The sequence below is a fragment of the Quercus lobata genome, chromosome 2 (assembly GCF_001633185.2).
Source record: "Quercus lobata isolate SW786 chromosome 2, ValleyOak3.0 Primary Assembly, whole genome shotgun sequence".
Taxonomy (NCBI): Eukaryota; Viridiplantae; Streptophyta; class Magnoliopsida; order Fagales; family Fagaceae; genus Quercus; species Quercus lobata.
In genome coordinates this window covers 37,305,021-37,317,721 of record NC_044905.1, presented here as the reverse complement: position 1 = coordinate 37,317,721, position 12,701 = coordinate 37,305,021, and the positions used below count along the sequence as shown (strand labels likewise).

Below are 12,701 nucleotides of genomic sequence, written 5' to 3'. Positions count from 1 at the left end.
TGGCTTGCAGAGGGATTTGTGAAGCAAACCCCTGGGATGACTCCTGAGGATACAGTGGAAATATACTTGGAAGAACTTGTGAAAAGAAGCATGATTCAAATATCCAAACGGAGAAAAGATGGGAGTCCCAAAACATGCTGTATGCTTGGTGTGTTACATAATGACATTAAATTTGGTTGCCCAATTCTTAATTTAAAACCCTCACTTTTTTATTTTTATTATATTTGTTTTTGCCTAAAAATGTGTTTTTCTAACGGCAAACAGAGAGGTGGGTTACGGAAGGCTAACGGAACTAACTTCAGGTGGACAAAGTGTAAAATTTTGAATCACGAATAGACAAACTGAAAACGGATTATACCCCAAATGGATTTACTGTAATTATCCCAAAAAAAAAAAAAAAAAGAAGATACGACACAATGCCATTATCTAAGGATAAGGATATATATGGTCCTGAGGTGTCAAAGTCTGTTAGTACAGAAAATAGTCATTTTGAAAACACAAATGCCCAGCCCACAATTTATTGGAGCCCAAGTTGAGATTTTTGCTACTCAAACCTGTGACCTGTCAGTCTAGCATCCTATCTGAAATGGGACTCGTACTATAGCATTAGCGTATCTGCCGTTTATTCTCAACCAAAAAACGAAAAGAAGAAGCAGCTTAGCGTATTTGTAATTAATAGAGAAGATTGCCAAAGTACAAAGGTGATTTTCTGTCGTTGTTGTGGGCTTGTAGCTGCCGTCTTTAAGGTGAATGAAGATTTCAAGTAAGTTCATAATAATTTCTAAAGAGAGATATCCTTTAAGGAGTAGGGTTTTTCACCTAAATTTTTATGTTTTTGTACGCAATTGATATTTTGACTTTGATAATTTTGATGATAATATTTTTAGAAATTGATTTAAATTGTCAATTGATTTTCTTAATTCACACAAGACTAGATAAGAATTCAACTCTAATTAAAGTAAATGTATGCATATAATATGTGTGTATATATATATATATATATATAATTTTTTTATTTTATGAAAAACTTAGAATAGTACGAGAGATTTCAACATATAAGTTTTGGTTAGAAACACCGATAAGTGCACTATTTTTGTTAATGTGATATGCTCAAATTATAACTTATATATATTTTTTATAAAATTTATGGCCTAAAAATTGAAATAATGTTGAAATTATAAGGTCTAAGATTCTAAAGTATAAGTTGTTGTCATTAAAAGGAGAACAACTTATCTAAAAATTCCTATCCAAAAAAAAAAAAAAAAACTTATGTAATAATTGGGCAGAAGATATTTTGGCAAGAATGCCAACCAATGCGCGGGGACCACGGTTAAGTTAACACACATTTTCAACGCCAAATGTATGAAATGAATAATCTCTTCTCTCTGGTACACATCTTCAACGCGAAGACAAGAGGGAGGTAGGTAGGTAGGTCCCAATCCAATCCAATCCAATCCCCGACGTCAGTTCCACATCTAAACCGCGTCCACGCAAAACATTTCTACACTTGTCTATCTTCTATTTGTGGATCACAATCACAATCCTTTTAATTTCTTTCTTTCTTATATATATGTACGACTTTCCCATCCCATTCTCATGTTTACTTTCTCTATATATTTGGTACCGGTCAATTTCAGTTGCGTACAGTTAAGTAAATTAAAACTAAACTAAAATCACCTCGCTTTGTTAGTTGTTCCAAGAATCTGAATGAATCTCCGACAAATGATTCAAATTGACCTGGTTTTCTTACACGTGCTTTCTCTCTATTAGTTTGCCTCATTCGCATTGGCTTTGAATTGAATAATATAATACATGCATTGCCCACTAAGTATACTCCAATTCAGATATTTAATTATATATATATATATATATTGACATATTCTATTCCTTTCTCTCTGTCCCTCTTTCTTTAAAATACGAGGAAAAAAAGCAAATTCTTGGTCTCGCTCGCTCAATAATATCCATTATTTATATTATACTTTCATATAGAGTATTGGATTTCATTTCTGACTTTAACCAAGCTTTGCCTTTGCAACAACTCCAAGCATTATCACTTTTTTTCAAGTTGCAACTCTTTTGTTTTGCTTTTGCGTTTTTTGATTTCTTGGGTGAGTTTCAATTCTAATTTTGATTATTGTTTTCTTCCGATTCTCAAAGTTTTCTTCAACTGGGTTCTTTCATTATTTCCTCCTCCTCCTTCTTCTTCCTGTTTTGTTGGAGTTTCACCATAATTTGTTGCTTAATAGAGATTAAGGTTGACTCAAACAAACTTCTGATTAAGTTGTTGAATTATATCACTAATGGAAACAATCTTTTCGTTTTGGTTGATATATATGTATATATAGAAACAACCTTAGAAGTGGTAATCTTATCTGTTTTGTACATGTGTTACAGGTCAAACTTGATTACAATTAGCTGCTATATTATTGAATTTGAAGCACAAAAATGGCCATAAAGACAAATGGGTTTGTCAAAGGTTGTCTTCCTGAAGAGCTGAAGAAAGTGCTTCAATCAGTTGCTGCAAGCTGGGGAGATGTGATGGATGATATGGAGACTTTACAGGTGATCCAATTAAGCGGTGCAATGACTAATGAGGTTTATCAGTTAAACTGGCCAACAAAGAATGGTGAGGTTATCAGAAAGGTGTTGGTTCGGGTTTATGGAGAAGGTGTGGATGTTTTCTTTAACAGGGATGATGAGATTAGAACGTTTGAGTTCTTGTCCGACCATGGTCAGGGGCCACGCCTTCTCGGCCGCTTCCCCGATGGCCGCGTCGAAGAATTCATTCATGCCAGGGTATGTCAATTTCCTGATGATTAATTCCACTTAACCCCCACAAAGAACAAAAATAATAAAGTTGTTGCTTATTATTTTATGGTTTTTGTGTGTGAATTGTGCTTATTAGTTTGACTAGAATTTCAAGTTGAGCATCCCTTTCTCTCTTTTCTTGGTTCCATTTTACCTGCTTTAATCATGACAGATTTTCTCTTTTGTCCTTTTCTTTATATTGGCTGCTGTTCTGATTGGTAACTATGACTATTTAATTAAAATGATAAGCTTCTAAATGTGCCTTTAGAATCGAATCAGTTTGAAAATGTGAGGAAAATAGACTAGCACTTTGGCCAGAGAACTCTTGGCCATCCTTTGTGATCATTAAGTGATTATCATTGAGAACCTGAATTCTTCTATTTATTTTTATGTATTTAATAATGTTTTCCACTTTTTCCTTTTTCCTAGAAACATACTAAGATAACAAAAGCACAATCAACCAACAACCATATAGGATATTTCTTGGGTAGAATGTCTACAAAAGAACTAAACAGACAGTTTAAGAAGTCCATTAAGAACTAAACAGAAGATTTATGAAAGTCCATTGAGGGATGGTTCTTGAAGTTGTTTAAATGAATGTGAATATAATTACAAAGCCTGTTCTTGTAATAAGAATAAAAAATAATTAGATAAGAAATGAATCTATAAGCTTGTCCCTAAACCAAAATTTATCCAATTGTGTTTAATCATGTAACATTAGACATGCAGCTCAAGAGAAAAAAGTAACATTGAACATATACTTTGTACTGCCCATTACTATCTCCTCTGATTATCTACATGACAGAAAAGGTTATTAATCTTATAGTTACCCCAGTTTGATCGATTTTTGGATAGGAGAGTTTTTATGTGAATGACTGAATAAGTACTGCACTTTCACCCTTCAGTTATTTAAGCATCGGGGGCATGCCACTTGGAGGTCATGTATATGGTTTTCGACTTCAAGGATATATTTATTTGTCATAATAATTATATTTAGAAATTAAACAAGAAAGTTTCTATGGTTCTAAAAGCCATCCTCACTTGCTCAATTATTTCAGTCTTTGTTTTAAATTTCTTCAATCTTAATCCAAAGTTTTTATGTTTAGATAGAAGAAGCCTAGTGCTCTAGGAAAACAGTGCTGAAGACACTGTTATTACCTCACCTATTACCTTTCCTTGCAGAAGATTGATTTGAATAACTTCTTTTTTCTCCTTCTTTCTTGGTGATTCCAGACATTGAGAGCTGGTGACCTCCGAGATCCTGAAATTTCTGCCCTCATAGCAGCTAAGATGAGAGAGTTCCATAAACTTGAGATCCCTGGTCCAAAGAATGTACTCCTTTGGGAAAGAATGAGGTATTGAAACTTGTTATGAATATTTTAAGTTTGTTTTAAAAAAGTTAAAAGGCTCCCTTTCAGATATTTAGATGATTACTGCCCATATTTTCATTCCTCAGGAACTGGCTCTCTCAGGCAAACAGATTGTGTTCACCCCAAGATGCAAAGGAATTTGGCTTGGACACTCTAGCAGAGGAAATTAGGATGCTAGAGAAGCAGTTGTCAAGGGACTGTCAAAATGTTGGATTTTGTCACAATGACCTGCAATATGGTAACATAATGATGGATGAAGAATCAAGATCAATCACTATTATTGTAAGTTTCCTACTTCATTTTTGTGAACTGTTTCTTTGGCCTCTGCACATTGGAATTATGGCTCGGTTTTTGTATATATAGCCTCTGTATTATGGTATCCAGTTCTGAAAGTTGTTATTGCATTTTCTTCCCAGTTAATTCACGACATTACTTTTTTCTTATCTGAGATTTTTCCTTCTACCCTATAAAGTAGGGAACTGCAATTAATAATTGGACAGAGGTGAAGTTTGAGAAGTACCTCATTTTGTTCTTTATATCTCGAAGAAATCTTTTCTGCTACTTCCTAGCAAACAAATTGGAAAAGCATGGGTTCAAGCACCTTTTGGACTTGTGGTCCTTTGATTCTATATAAAGCTTACTAGCCAGGAAAATATTTAGCACGATAGAGTACTTACTATCTATCATTAATTTCAAATTTTGGTGCTAGGAGGATAATTAAGAATTGCCTATTAAGATTATTGCACTGGAATTCCACTAATGACCTGCGGAGAGTAAACATTTTTATTTTTTATTTTTATAGAAAAGAAGTAGATGAAGCAGCTTAAATTGTTTGATTTATATAGTATAATGACATTATTAAAAATTATAATAAAACATATATTGGATGTATACCTTTGATTTTCCTTCTTTAAAAAAAAAAAAAAATGGTAACAGCATGAGGTTTTCCACTGCACTATTTTTTGGCATGACTTAACTCATCCTTTTCCACTTTGAATTGTGAAAACAGGAAAGTATTTGAAGTCTGTCTAAAATGTCTTTCATTTCTGATTTACAAAAACAATGACATTTCTTGACTTGTCTGAGTTCTATTACATGTTCATGAAAGTTTTCCACATCTCCAGCGAGGCATTTTTCTCATGGTCTGCATATATATATATATATATATATATATATATATATATATATATATACATATTTCAAGCAATGCAGTGAAAGCTTTGTTGTCTTTTCTCTGCATTGTAGCAAAATATTTGTAAGACTTTGTCATAATGAGTACATTCTTATTCCTATACTTCACTTTATTCATTCTCAGGATTATGAATACGCAAGTTACAACCCTATCGCTTTTGACATTGCGAATCACTTTTGTGAAATGGCAGCAAATTACCATTCTGAGACACCTCATGTTTTAGACTACAGTAAATATCCAGGTAACTTTTTATATTTTTGCCATTATGTATCTCCAAAATTACCTTTTCCTCAACATGTAAAATATTAATGGTGTGCTTACTTGGGACTAAGTAGTTTGTTTTACTTCTTTGCATTTGGTATCAGGTTTAGAGGAACGGCAAAGATTTGTATACAATTATCTGAGTTCTGCAGGTTAGCCCATTAGTTTCATATCCATTCCATTGATTTGCATGAAAAACAAAGATCTGGGAATTGTGTTTAGCCTTAGCTGTTTAAAACTTTCAGCAACATGGTTGGGATAAACTCCAGCCAATTGTTCATAGGTCAAGGATTTATGTGAAGAGTAGATTTCTACTAAGTTAAGACTCTGAATTCCTGATTGAGAGATTAGTCATGCTTGAGCGTTATTCAACTTTCAAATGTTACCTTTCTTCCCTTTCATGGAGTGGATACCATCTCTGGTTGTGCTAATGAGCGTCAATGTGGTCCATACATACCTTTCTGCTCTTGATGGAGCAAATTGATCCATGATTAATTCTCCATGTTAGAAGCTATAGCTATATATGCATACTTTGTATACACTAAAGATTAACTGAAACCGTTCCCCTAAATTCTGGTAGGTAATACAACAACTGCTGCCCAAGTAAAATGTTCTCTGAAAATTATGAATGATTGTCATTTTCATATACTTAAAAACATGTCTACCACTGTGTACAGGCAACCTACCCAGTGACACAGAAGTGGAGCAGCTAGTCCATGATGTGGAGAAGTACTCTCTTGCAAACCATCTCTTTTGGGGCTTATGGGGAATTATTTCAGTAAGCATGTCCACATCTTGTTTTACTAATTTATCAAGAATGTATGCGAGAGAGCGACAGTGAGATTAACCTTCTGCTTATCTGCAGGATTATGTAAATAAGATTGATTTTGACTACTTGGAGTATGCAAGGCAAAGATTTCATCAGTACCGGTTGAGGAAACCAGCATTATTGGGTTCTTCAGACATGCCCTGCAATGGAGAAAATTATATGTGTAAAGGCGATACACCTATCCCCATTACACCCAATACCATCTTCCTGTGATGGCATTTAAAATGACTCTGTAGCATGGACCACATGAAGTGATTAGCTTCTCTCAAGTGTTGGTTTGTTAAGGATCTAAACATGTAATAACTAACCTAAATCGCATGGAATGTATTGCTAATTCATTCCTAACAATACTGTACCATTATGATACACATTATATAAAAATGTGTTTCTAATTCCACCCTTTCTGTAGATCCAATCCCTCTTCTTTAGGACTGTGCCATTATTGTGGCAGAGTACTATTCTGCAAGATCTATAAAGTTTAAAGTCACAAAAATTTCTGATTCAGGGGCTGAGGGCAAAAGTTAAAATTTTCAACTTTTAATCTCAGTTTTTAGTTTCAATTGCATTTGATGTAATACCCTAGGTATTGGGTATAACACTGGATCTCAATCTCATTTGTTTACTGATGAAAGTAATTGAGTGGGTTGTATACAATATTTTTATCATATCTATTTTAGACTATTTTTAATGTACTGGTTAGATTTTATTTTTTTTTATTTTTTTTTGGGGTTCAATTATATTGATTTGTGTGGATATTGTTGGTTCTGAACATTTTAATATATATTTTTTATTATGTGTCTCTTTATGAATTTATTGGTATTTTCAACAATATTAATAATAATATTATTATTATTATTTCAGATTGATCGCATTAAAAGAATGACAAGATAACTTTAATAGCATAGTCCATCTGTGGTACTCAAACTCACACCCAATTTCACAACATGCTTAGATATCAACTTGTGATTGGATTTCAGCACAGGACCACCATGGGTACCTATTAGAAAAAAAAAAAAAATCATTTAAGTGCACCAATCACAAGGTGGCACTTAAGTATGTTGTGGATTTGAGTGTGTAGTTGGGTGTGTCCCTACTCCCTAGCATTATTCTTAACAGCATCATTAAAGTCATTTTTGGTTATGCATACCCAAAAAGGCCAAAACAACTATTTTACACTAACGTCATCAATACACTCAATTGACATAAATAAAACTTTCATAAGTATTACCAAACTCATAACTGTGATTTCAAAAGTTGTCTTTTCAAAACACGCATTTTAATATTGCTGTTTTTTTTTTTATTTATTTTTATAATAAAATCGATATTAAAAAAAAAAAAGGCACTTTTACAAACAAATAACCCCAAGGGACCCAATGGAGAGAGAATACTTCAATCTATTGAGTATTGACCAACAAAGGAGCACCACTTTTAAGTTTTAACAGAAGGAACCCAATCATAAAATCAGATGACTACAACTTCACCACCACTCCCTCCTTTTCTCTTCTTTAGAATCTCTAATTATAAGATATTGACTTGAGTGTTTACCTGCCAAACTCTAATCCCTTCTCTGATAATAAAAGTGTTTGTGTTTAGGAGATCATCGACCCCAAGCATGATCTAGAGCAACAAAACTATCTTTACATAGAAGCAAAGGGATAAGGGGAGCTCAAGTCTGAAGCTTAACATTTAATATCTCCAAAATCAAATCTTCAATTTTAAGAAGAGAGAGCAGACAAGGAACGGAGACCATCAACAACAGAATCAATTACCACATGAGAACCACCAGTAGCTGAAAACATAAGGTGTTTAGGCGCTTCAGCTCTATCAAAATAAAATGCACCTGATACCAATTTCTCTTTTGGTTGTAGAGCCAACCAAATAATTGTGTCTGCACCTTCCTCACTTGTTCGAAGATTTCCAGAAAGCCTGGAATATATTCAAAAGTAAAATAAATTAGCCAAACAATAGACAGAATGACAAAAAGAAAAAGGAATCAGATAGTAGATATAAGTGATGTAACAGAAAGATTCCAAAATGCCGTAAGAGAATAAGTTCCTTACCTTTCAGAAAGACCAGGCAAACTCTTAGCAACCCCAGGTGTCTCAGCCCAGCCTGGGTGCATTGAATAGAATCCAATCCCTTTATTCTTGTACATTTCAGCCCATTTTTCTGTCAGTGCTACCTAACAAAGAAAGGTAACTCAAATGATTTCCTTAAACTATTTCAGGAAATTTTGCTGAAGGTTTGTATCTTATCCAAATCTCCCCTCCCAGAGCGCTCTTTGGCAGGACCAACATTAGGTAATAGCTTTTTTAATATACAGCTCAACGTTCATAAATCTATCTGTAATTACTTGGCATTCAATGGTATACATTGAATCCGCAAGGATATAAATTCCAAAACCTTAACAAGGTACTTGTGTAATGAACATCCAGGGTAGGAAGACAGGAAAGCAAGATTCATAAAAGTTCTTTTTTTATTTTTGGACAAGTGAGTTTTGGCCCCAAGGAGAAGGGGAAGGGGGAATTCAAAAGTTACCCCCGCCTCATGAGGGATAGTCCCTAGCTGAATAACTCTTGGCATTTCATAAAAATAAGAAGTTTTATAATAAAATCGTTTATATGTCTTTCAAATTCTATGCAGGACACTGAGGTCTGACAAATATTTATATGAACACAAATATTTTTAAATTGTTGATGAGATACAGCAGATAAATTTATTCTCAATCACTTAGAAGAGAAAAAAAAAATGTACAAAAATCACTTCAAGCTACATAACCAAGGAGTTTTATTAATTTTTATTACTGTTAAGCAAATCTAAAGCTGTATACTTTCTTATATTAGACGTATGGTTATGAAGGAGAAATTCTTACTAAAATTGCTGAATATACAGGAAAATGAAGTACGAGAGATGCATCTCCAATAAAGAAATTTATAAGTTAGATAATTTTTTGAAAAAAAAGTGGAGTTATGAATACACAATAAGTATACCAAACCACACCTCTGAAGGATTACAAACTCTTTGAAAAATCTAGAAAACAACAAGGAATACTGCAAAGGGCAACCATCCATTCATACAAACATCTCAGAATATATTTTTTCATAAGAAAATTAGGATGCTCGACACCCTACAAACATTCTACTACTACGCTTACACCAAATTACCCACATAACACATCCAAATTTTAGCACCTCTATCTTAACAACAGAAAATTATCTGAGACACCATCTAATGCTTTCTTCTCTTTAACCCACCGTACAGAATACATTTATATTCCAAAACCATAGATCATCTTTTAATGCTCAGAGTTCTGTTATTTATATATATATTTAAATCGAAACTAGGTGAGCCAGCAAAGTTATAACTTTCTTACCACTCCCTAACACGCTCTAAGAAACCCCCATCTCTTTACAACATTCTCAAATCAAAATGGACCTTATCTCTATGGATCCCTCCTCATTCTAGTAATATTGGGCATTAATCTGACACAGGACTCGGTAGTAGCTTTAGCAAAGCATCTCTAAAATGTTCCTCCCACTCAGTAGAAACCAAAAATCTATCTGTCTGGCACATAGCAGGAATATCCTTATTGTTTCACCATGTGACCCCTTTCAAAGGGAAGTCTACAAATAAACTCCGAAAAAACCATCATAGCTCCAGTAAGTCTGTCAACTCCTGCTCTCTCATGAGGATAGTGAACATTATTTAGATCTTCTGCTACACAGCATGAAGCACTTCAATCGTCTGCCACTTCCTTTAGCAGCTCAACTCATAACTTACCATGCTCCCTATTGTCATTAGGCCGAAAAGAAAAAATCCATTCAAAAACCACTCCACACTCAGTAGAAACCAAAAATCTATCTGTCTGGCACATAGCAGGAATATCCTTATTGTTTCACCATGTGACCCCTTTTAAAGGGAAGTCTACAAGATGCATCTCGCAAAAACCACTCCACATAGGGACCTCCCCATATGCTTCCAGTTAAAAATAAATCGTGATAATCTTGGTCTCCTAAATACAAAAAAAAAAAAAAAAAAGCCTTTCAGTCCCACCAGAAGTTTTTGCTTACTTCCCTCTTCCTTGGATCATTCAACACAAACATTTCATTAGATTATTGTCAACTTCATTGATGATATTGAAACAACGCCAAGTTCTTCCTACTATTTTCTCTTCTTTTGATCCCAGTCCTCCTTGCATCATGATTAATTGAAGACTCTAAATTCTTCAGCTACCTCAAGTCCTTCGTTGAAGAACAATGGCTTTTCAGTGCCCCCATCACTATTTGTCTAATAACTTCCAAGGTTCACAAACAATCCCATTACTAGATGTTCAACTCCCTCAATTGTAAAGTCCATGATAACACTAATCCTTTGCATCTGCTGTAAAAGCCACTATGATAACTGTCCTGTGCCAAATCCACCCATTCCAACCAACTATGGTTCTGTCTCAAAACTTGGATCAAGTTGGGCTAGGGGTTCTCAAACCACAAGAAAACATTCGCAACCCCTGTCCTCCTTCCTTAGACCCAACTAATTCTCAAGCTCACGATTGGATTCTCAGCACTCTCCATTTGGATCCCAGCCTCACCAAGTGATTCCTCAATGCTTTGGCATCTGTAGGCTCTGGCCCCTACATTGTTGATCTAATCAGCCAAAGTGAGAAGGGGAGTACACCTGGATCCAAAGGAAGGAACTTTGACCTTCCGAGTGTAGTCCAGTCAAATTGGTGCTGATCAATCCAAAAAGAGGGGCTGCCTCCAAGACAATGTGGTCTGTGATGAATCCGAGCATTTTCACCAAATTCCCAACTTCACTCAAGTCCTTAGAGGTCCCCCCCACAGTTTCTGTATTACCAGTCAGGCCCGTAACCATGAAGCCCAATACTCTGAGATCACCCGCTTAAATCAGACTTTTCCCCCATTGATACAGAGTGTGCCTGTGCCCAATATGCCCATCGACTGTGTGACGTCGTCAAGCAGCTAAACTGACTTTTTACTTATATTTCATTCTAAATTTTGCAGAAGTCATTGACTTTAACATTAGGCAGTAGACTTCCCATTAGCTCCACCAGAATGCATTGTTTAAACACAATAGGCTCACCATTTTTTTCCTTTTACTTAAAAAAATTTTTCAAACCCATCAAATTTAGCCATCTAAACGTATTGTTCTTTAATAAGAGATTTAAAAGGAACTAAAGGGAAGAACCTCAATTCCTCAAGGACACATGAAAATACGAAAGCTAAAACAAACTGTATAGCGGTAGCAAGCACTAAAACGTGCAAAACAAAAACTAGAATTCAGTAATCATAAAATAATTATAAAATTAACAAAAAGAATAACCTCAGAAATTCTTTGTACATATGTAACAGATCATCACTTTAACTTACCTGAACTCGCTTATTTCGAGCATACTGATCCACCCCATTAAAGTTGCTGTCACTATACTGCATTAAAATAATTCATTGGAAACTCCATTAGTACTTGATAGGCAAAATGAAGCTGCTGAAACGTTCAAAAAAACAGTTACCTGTAGATCTGTAGTCAAAGGAGCTGTGTACATTCCACCAGAGGACACTGTGATAACACGAGCATCAGGTGCAGCCTTCTCCACTAGTGGCAGCATCAGTTCTGTTATGGAATAGGTGCCTAACACATTCACAGAGAAATTCAACTCGAACCTGAAATTTTATTTTTTATAACAAAAAAAGGCATAAATTTTTCAGCAATGATGAAAGAATACAAAGGATTAAAATTTGTTTGTACACAAATAGAAACGCACCCCTCTGATGTTGTAACTCGTTTATGCTCAAGCAAGCCAGCATTGTTTACCTGGAAGCAGCCAATTTCTTCCTTATTAGACTTTTAGTAACTTATGTCATAGTTTGTAGCAAATGCAGTAAAAATATAAAAATTGCACAATTTATAGAATGATGGTTTTGATTTAATAATGCCAGAACAGGAAACAAAGGAAACATTCTAAGGCATAAAGTTGGAGAGAAGGGATTTCATAATTGTGCATACATCATAAGATTCTGAGATTTTAAGGGTTCCAATGTTGGTGGAGTAGAGGGTTGATTGTAAAAATTATTCATATAAATCATGTAAAGATTACATTATTTTTGAGAAGAGGGGTAAAAGGAAACTTACCAATATATGAATTGGCACATCCTTTGAAGAAAATCTTGATGCAAATGACTTGATCTCACTAACAGATGAAAGATCACAGACCTGCAATCTAAAT

At 34.6% G+C, this 12,701-nt stretch overlaps 2 protein-coding genes across 2 annotated transcripts in view; one reads left to right on the top strand and one right to left on the bottom strand.

Moving 5' to 3' along the window:
• The first annotated feature begins 1,660 nt into the window (after positions 1-1,660).
• LOC115975506 (probable choline kinase 1) lies at positions 1,661-6,868 on the top strand. Its single transcript, XM_031096303.1, has 8 exons — positions 1,661-2,108; positions 2,395-2,796; positions 4,042-4,163; positions 4,265-4,460; positions 5,494-5,611; positions 5,736-5,783; positions 6,309-6,409; positions 6,497-6,868. Exons 2-8 carry the CDS (start codon positions 2,446-2,448, stop codon positions 6,671-6,673), a joined length of 1,113 nt encoding a protein of 370 aa, XP_030952163.1. The 5' UTR covers positions 1,661-2,108; positions 2,395-2,445; the 3' UTR covers positions 6,674-6,868.
• A 966-nt stretch (positions 6,869-7,834) lies between these two features.
• Positions 7,835-12,701, bottom strand: part of LOC115963941 (dehydrogenase/reductase SDR family member 12-like) — a 16,448-nt gene continuing 11,581 nt past the window's right edge. The window contains exons 2-7 of the mRNA XM_031083194.1: positions 12,608-12,695; positions 12,240-12,289; positions 11,988-12,138; positions 11,848-11,904; positions 8,521-8,642; positions 7,835-8,386 (exon numbers count right to left, since the gene is read on the bottom strand). Coding sequence (XP_030939054.1) covers positions 8,176-8,386; positions 8,521-8,642; positions 11,848-11,904; positions 11,988-12,138; positions 12,240-12,289; positions 12,608-12,695 — 679 coding nt within the window. The 3' untranslated portion in view covers positions 7,835-8,175. The remainder of the gene's footprint in view (positions 8,387-8,520; positions 8,643-11,847; positions 11,905-11,987; positions 12,139-12,239; positions 12,290-12,607; positions 12,696-12,701) is intronic.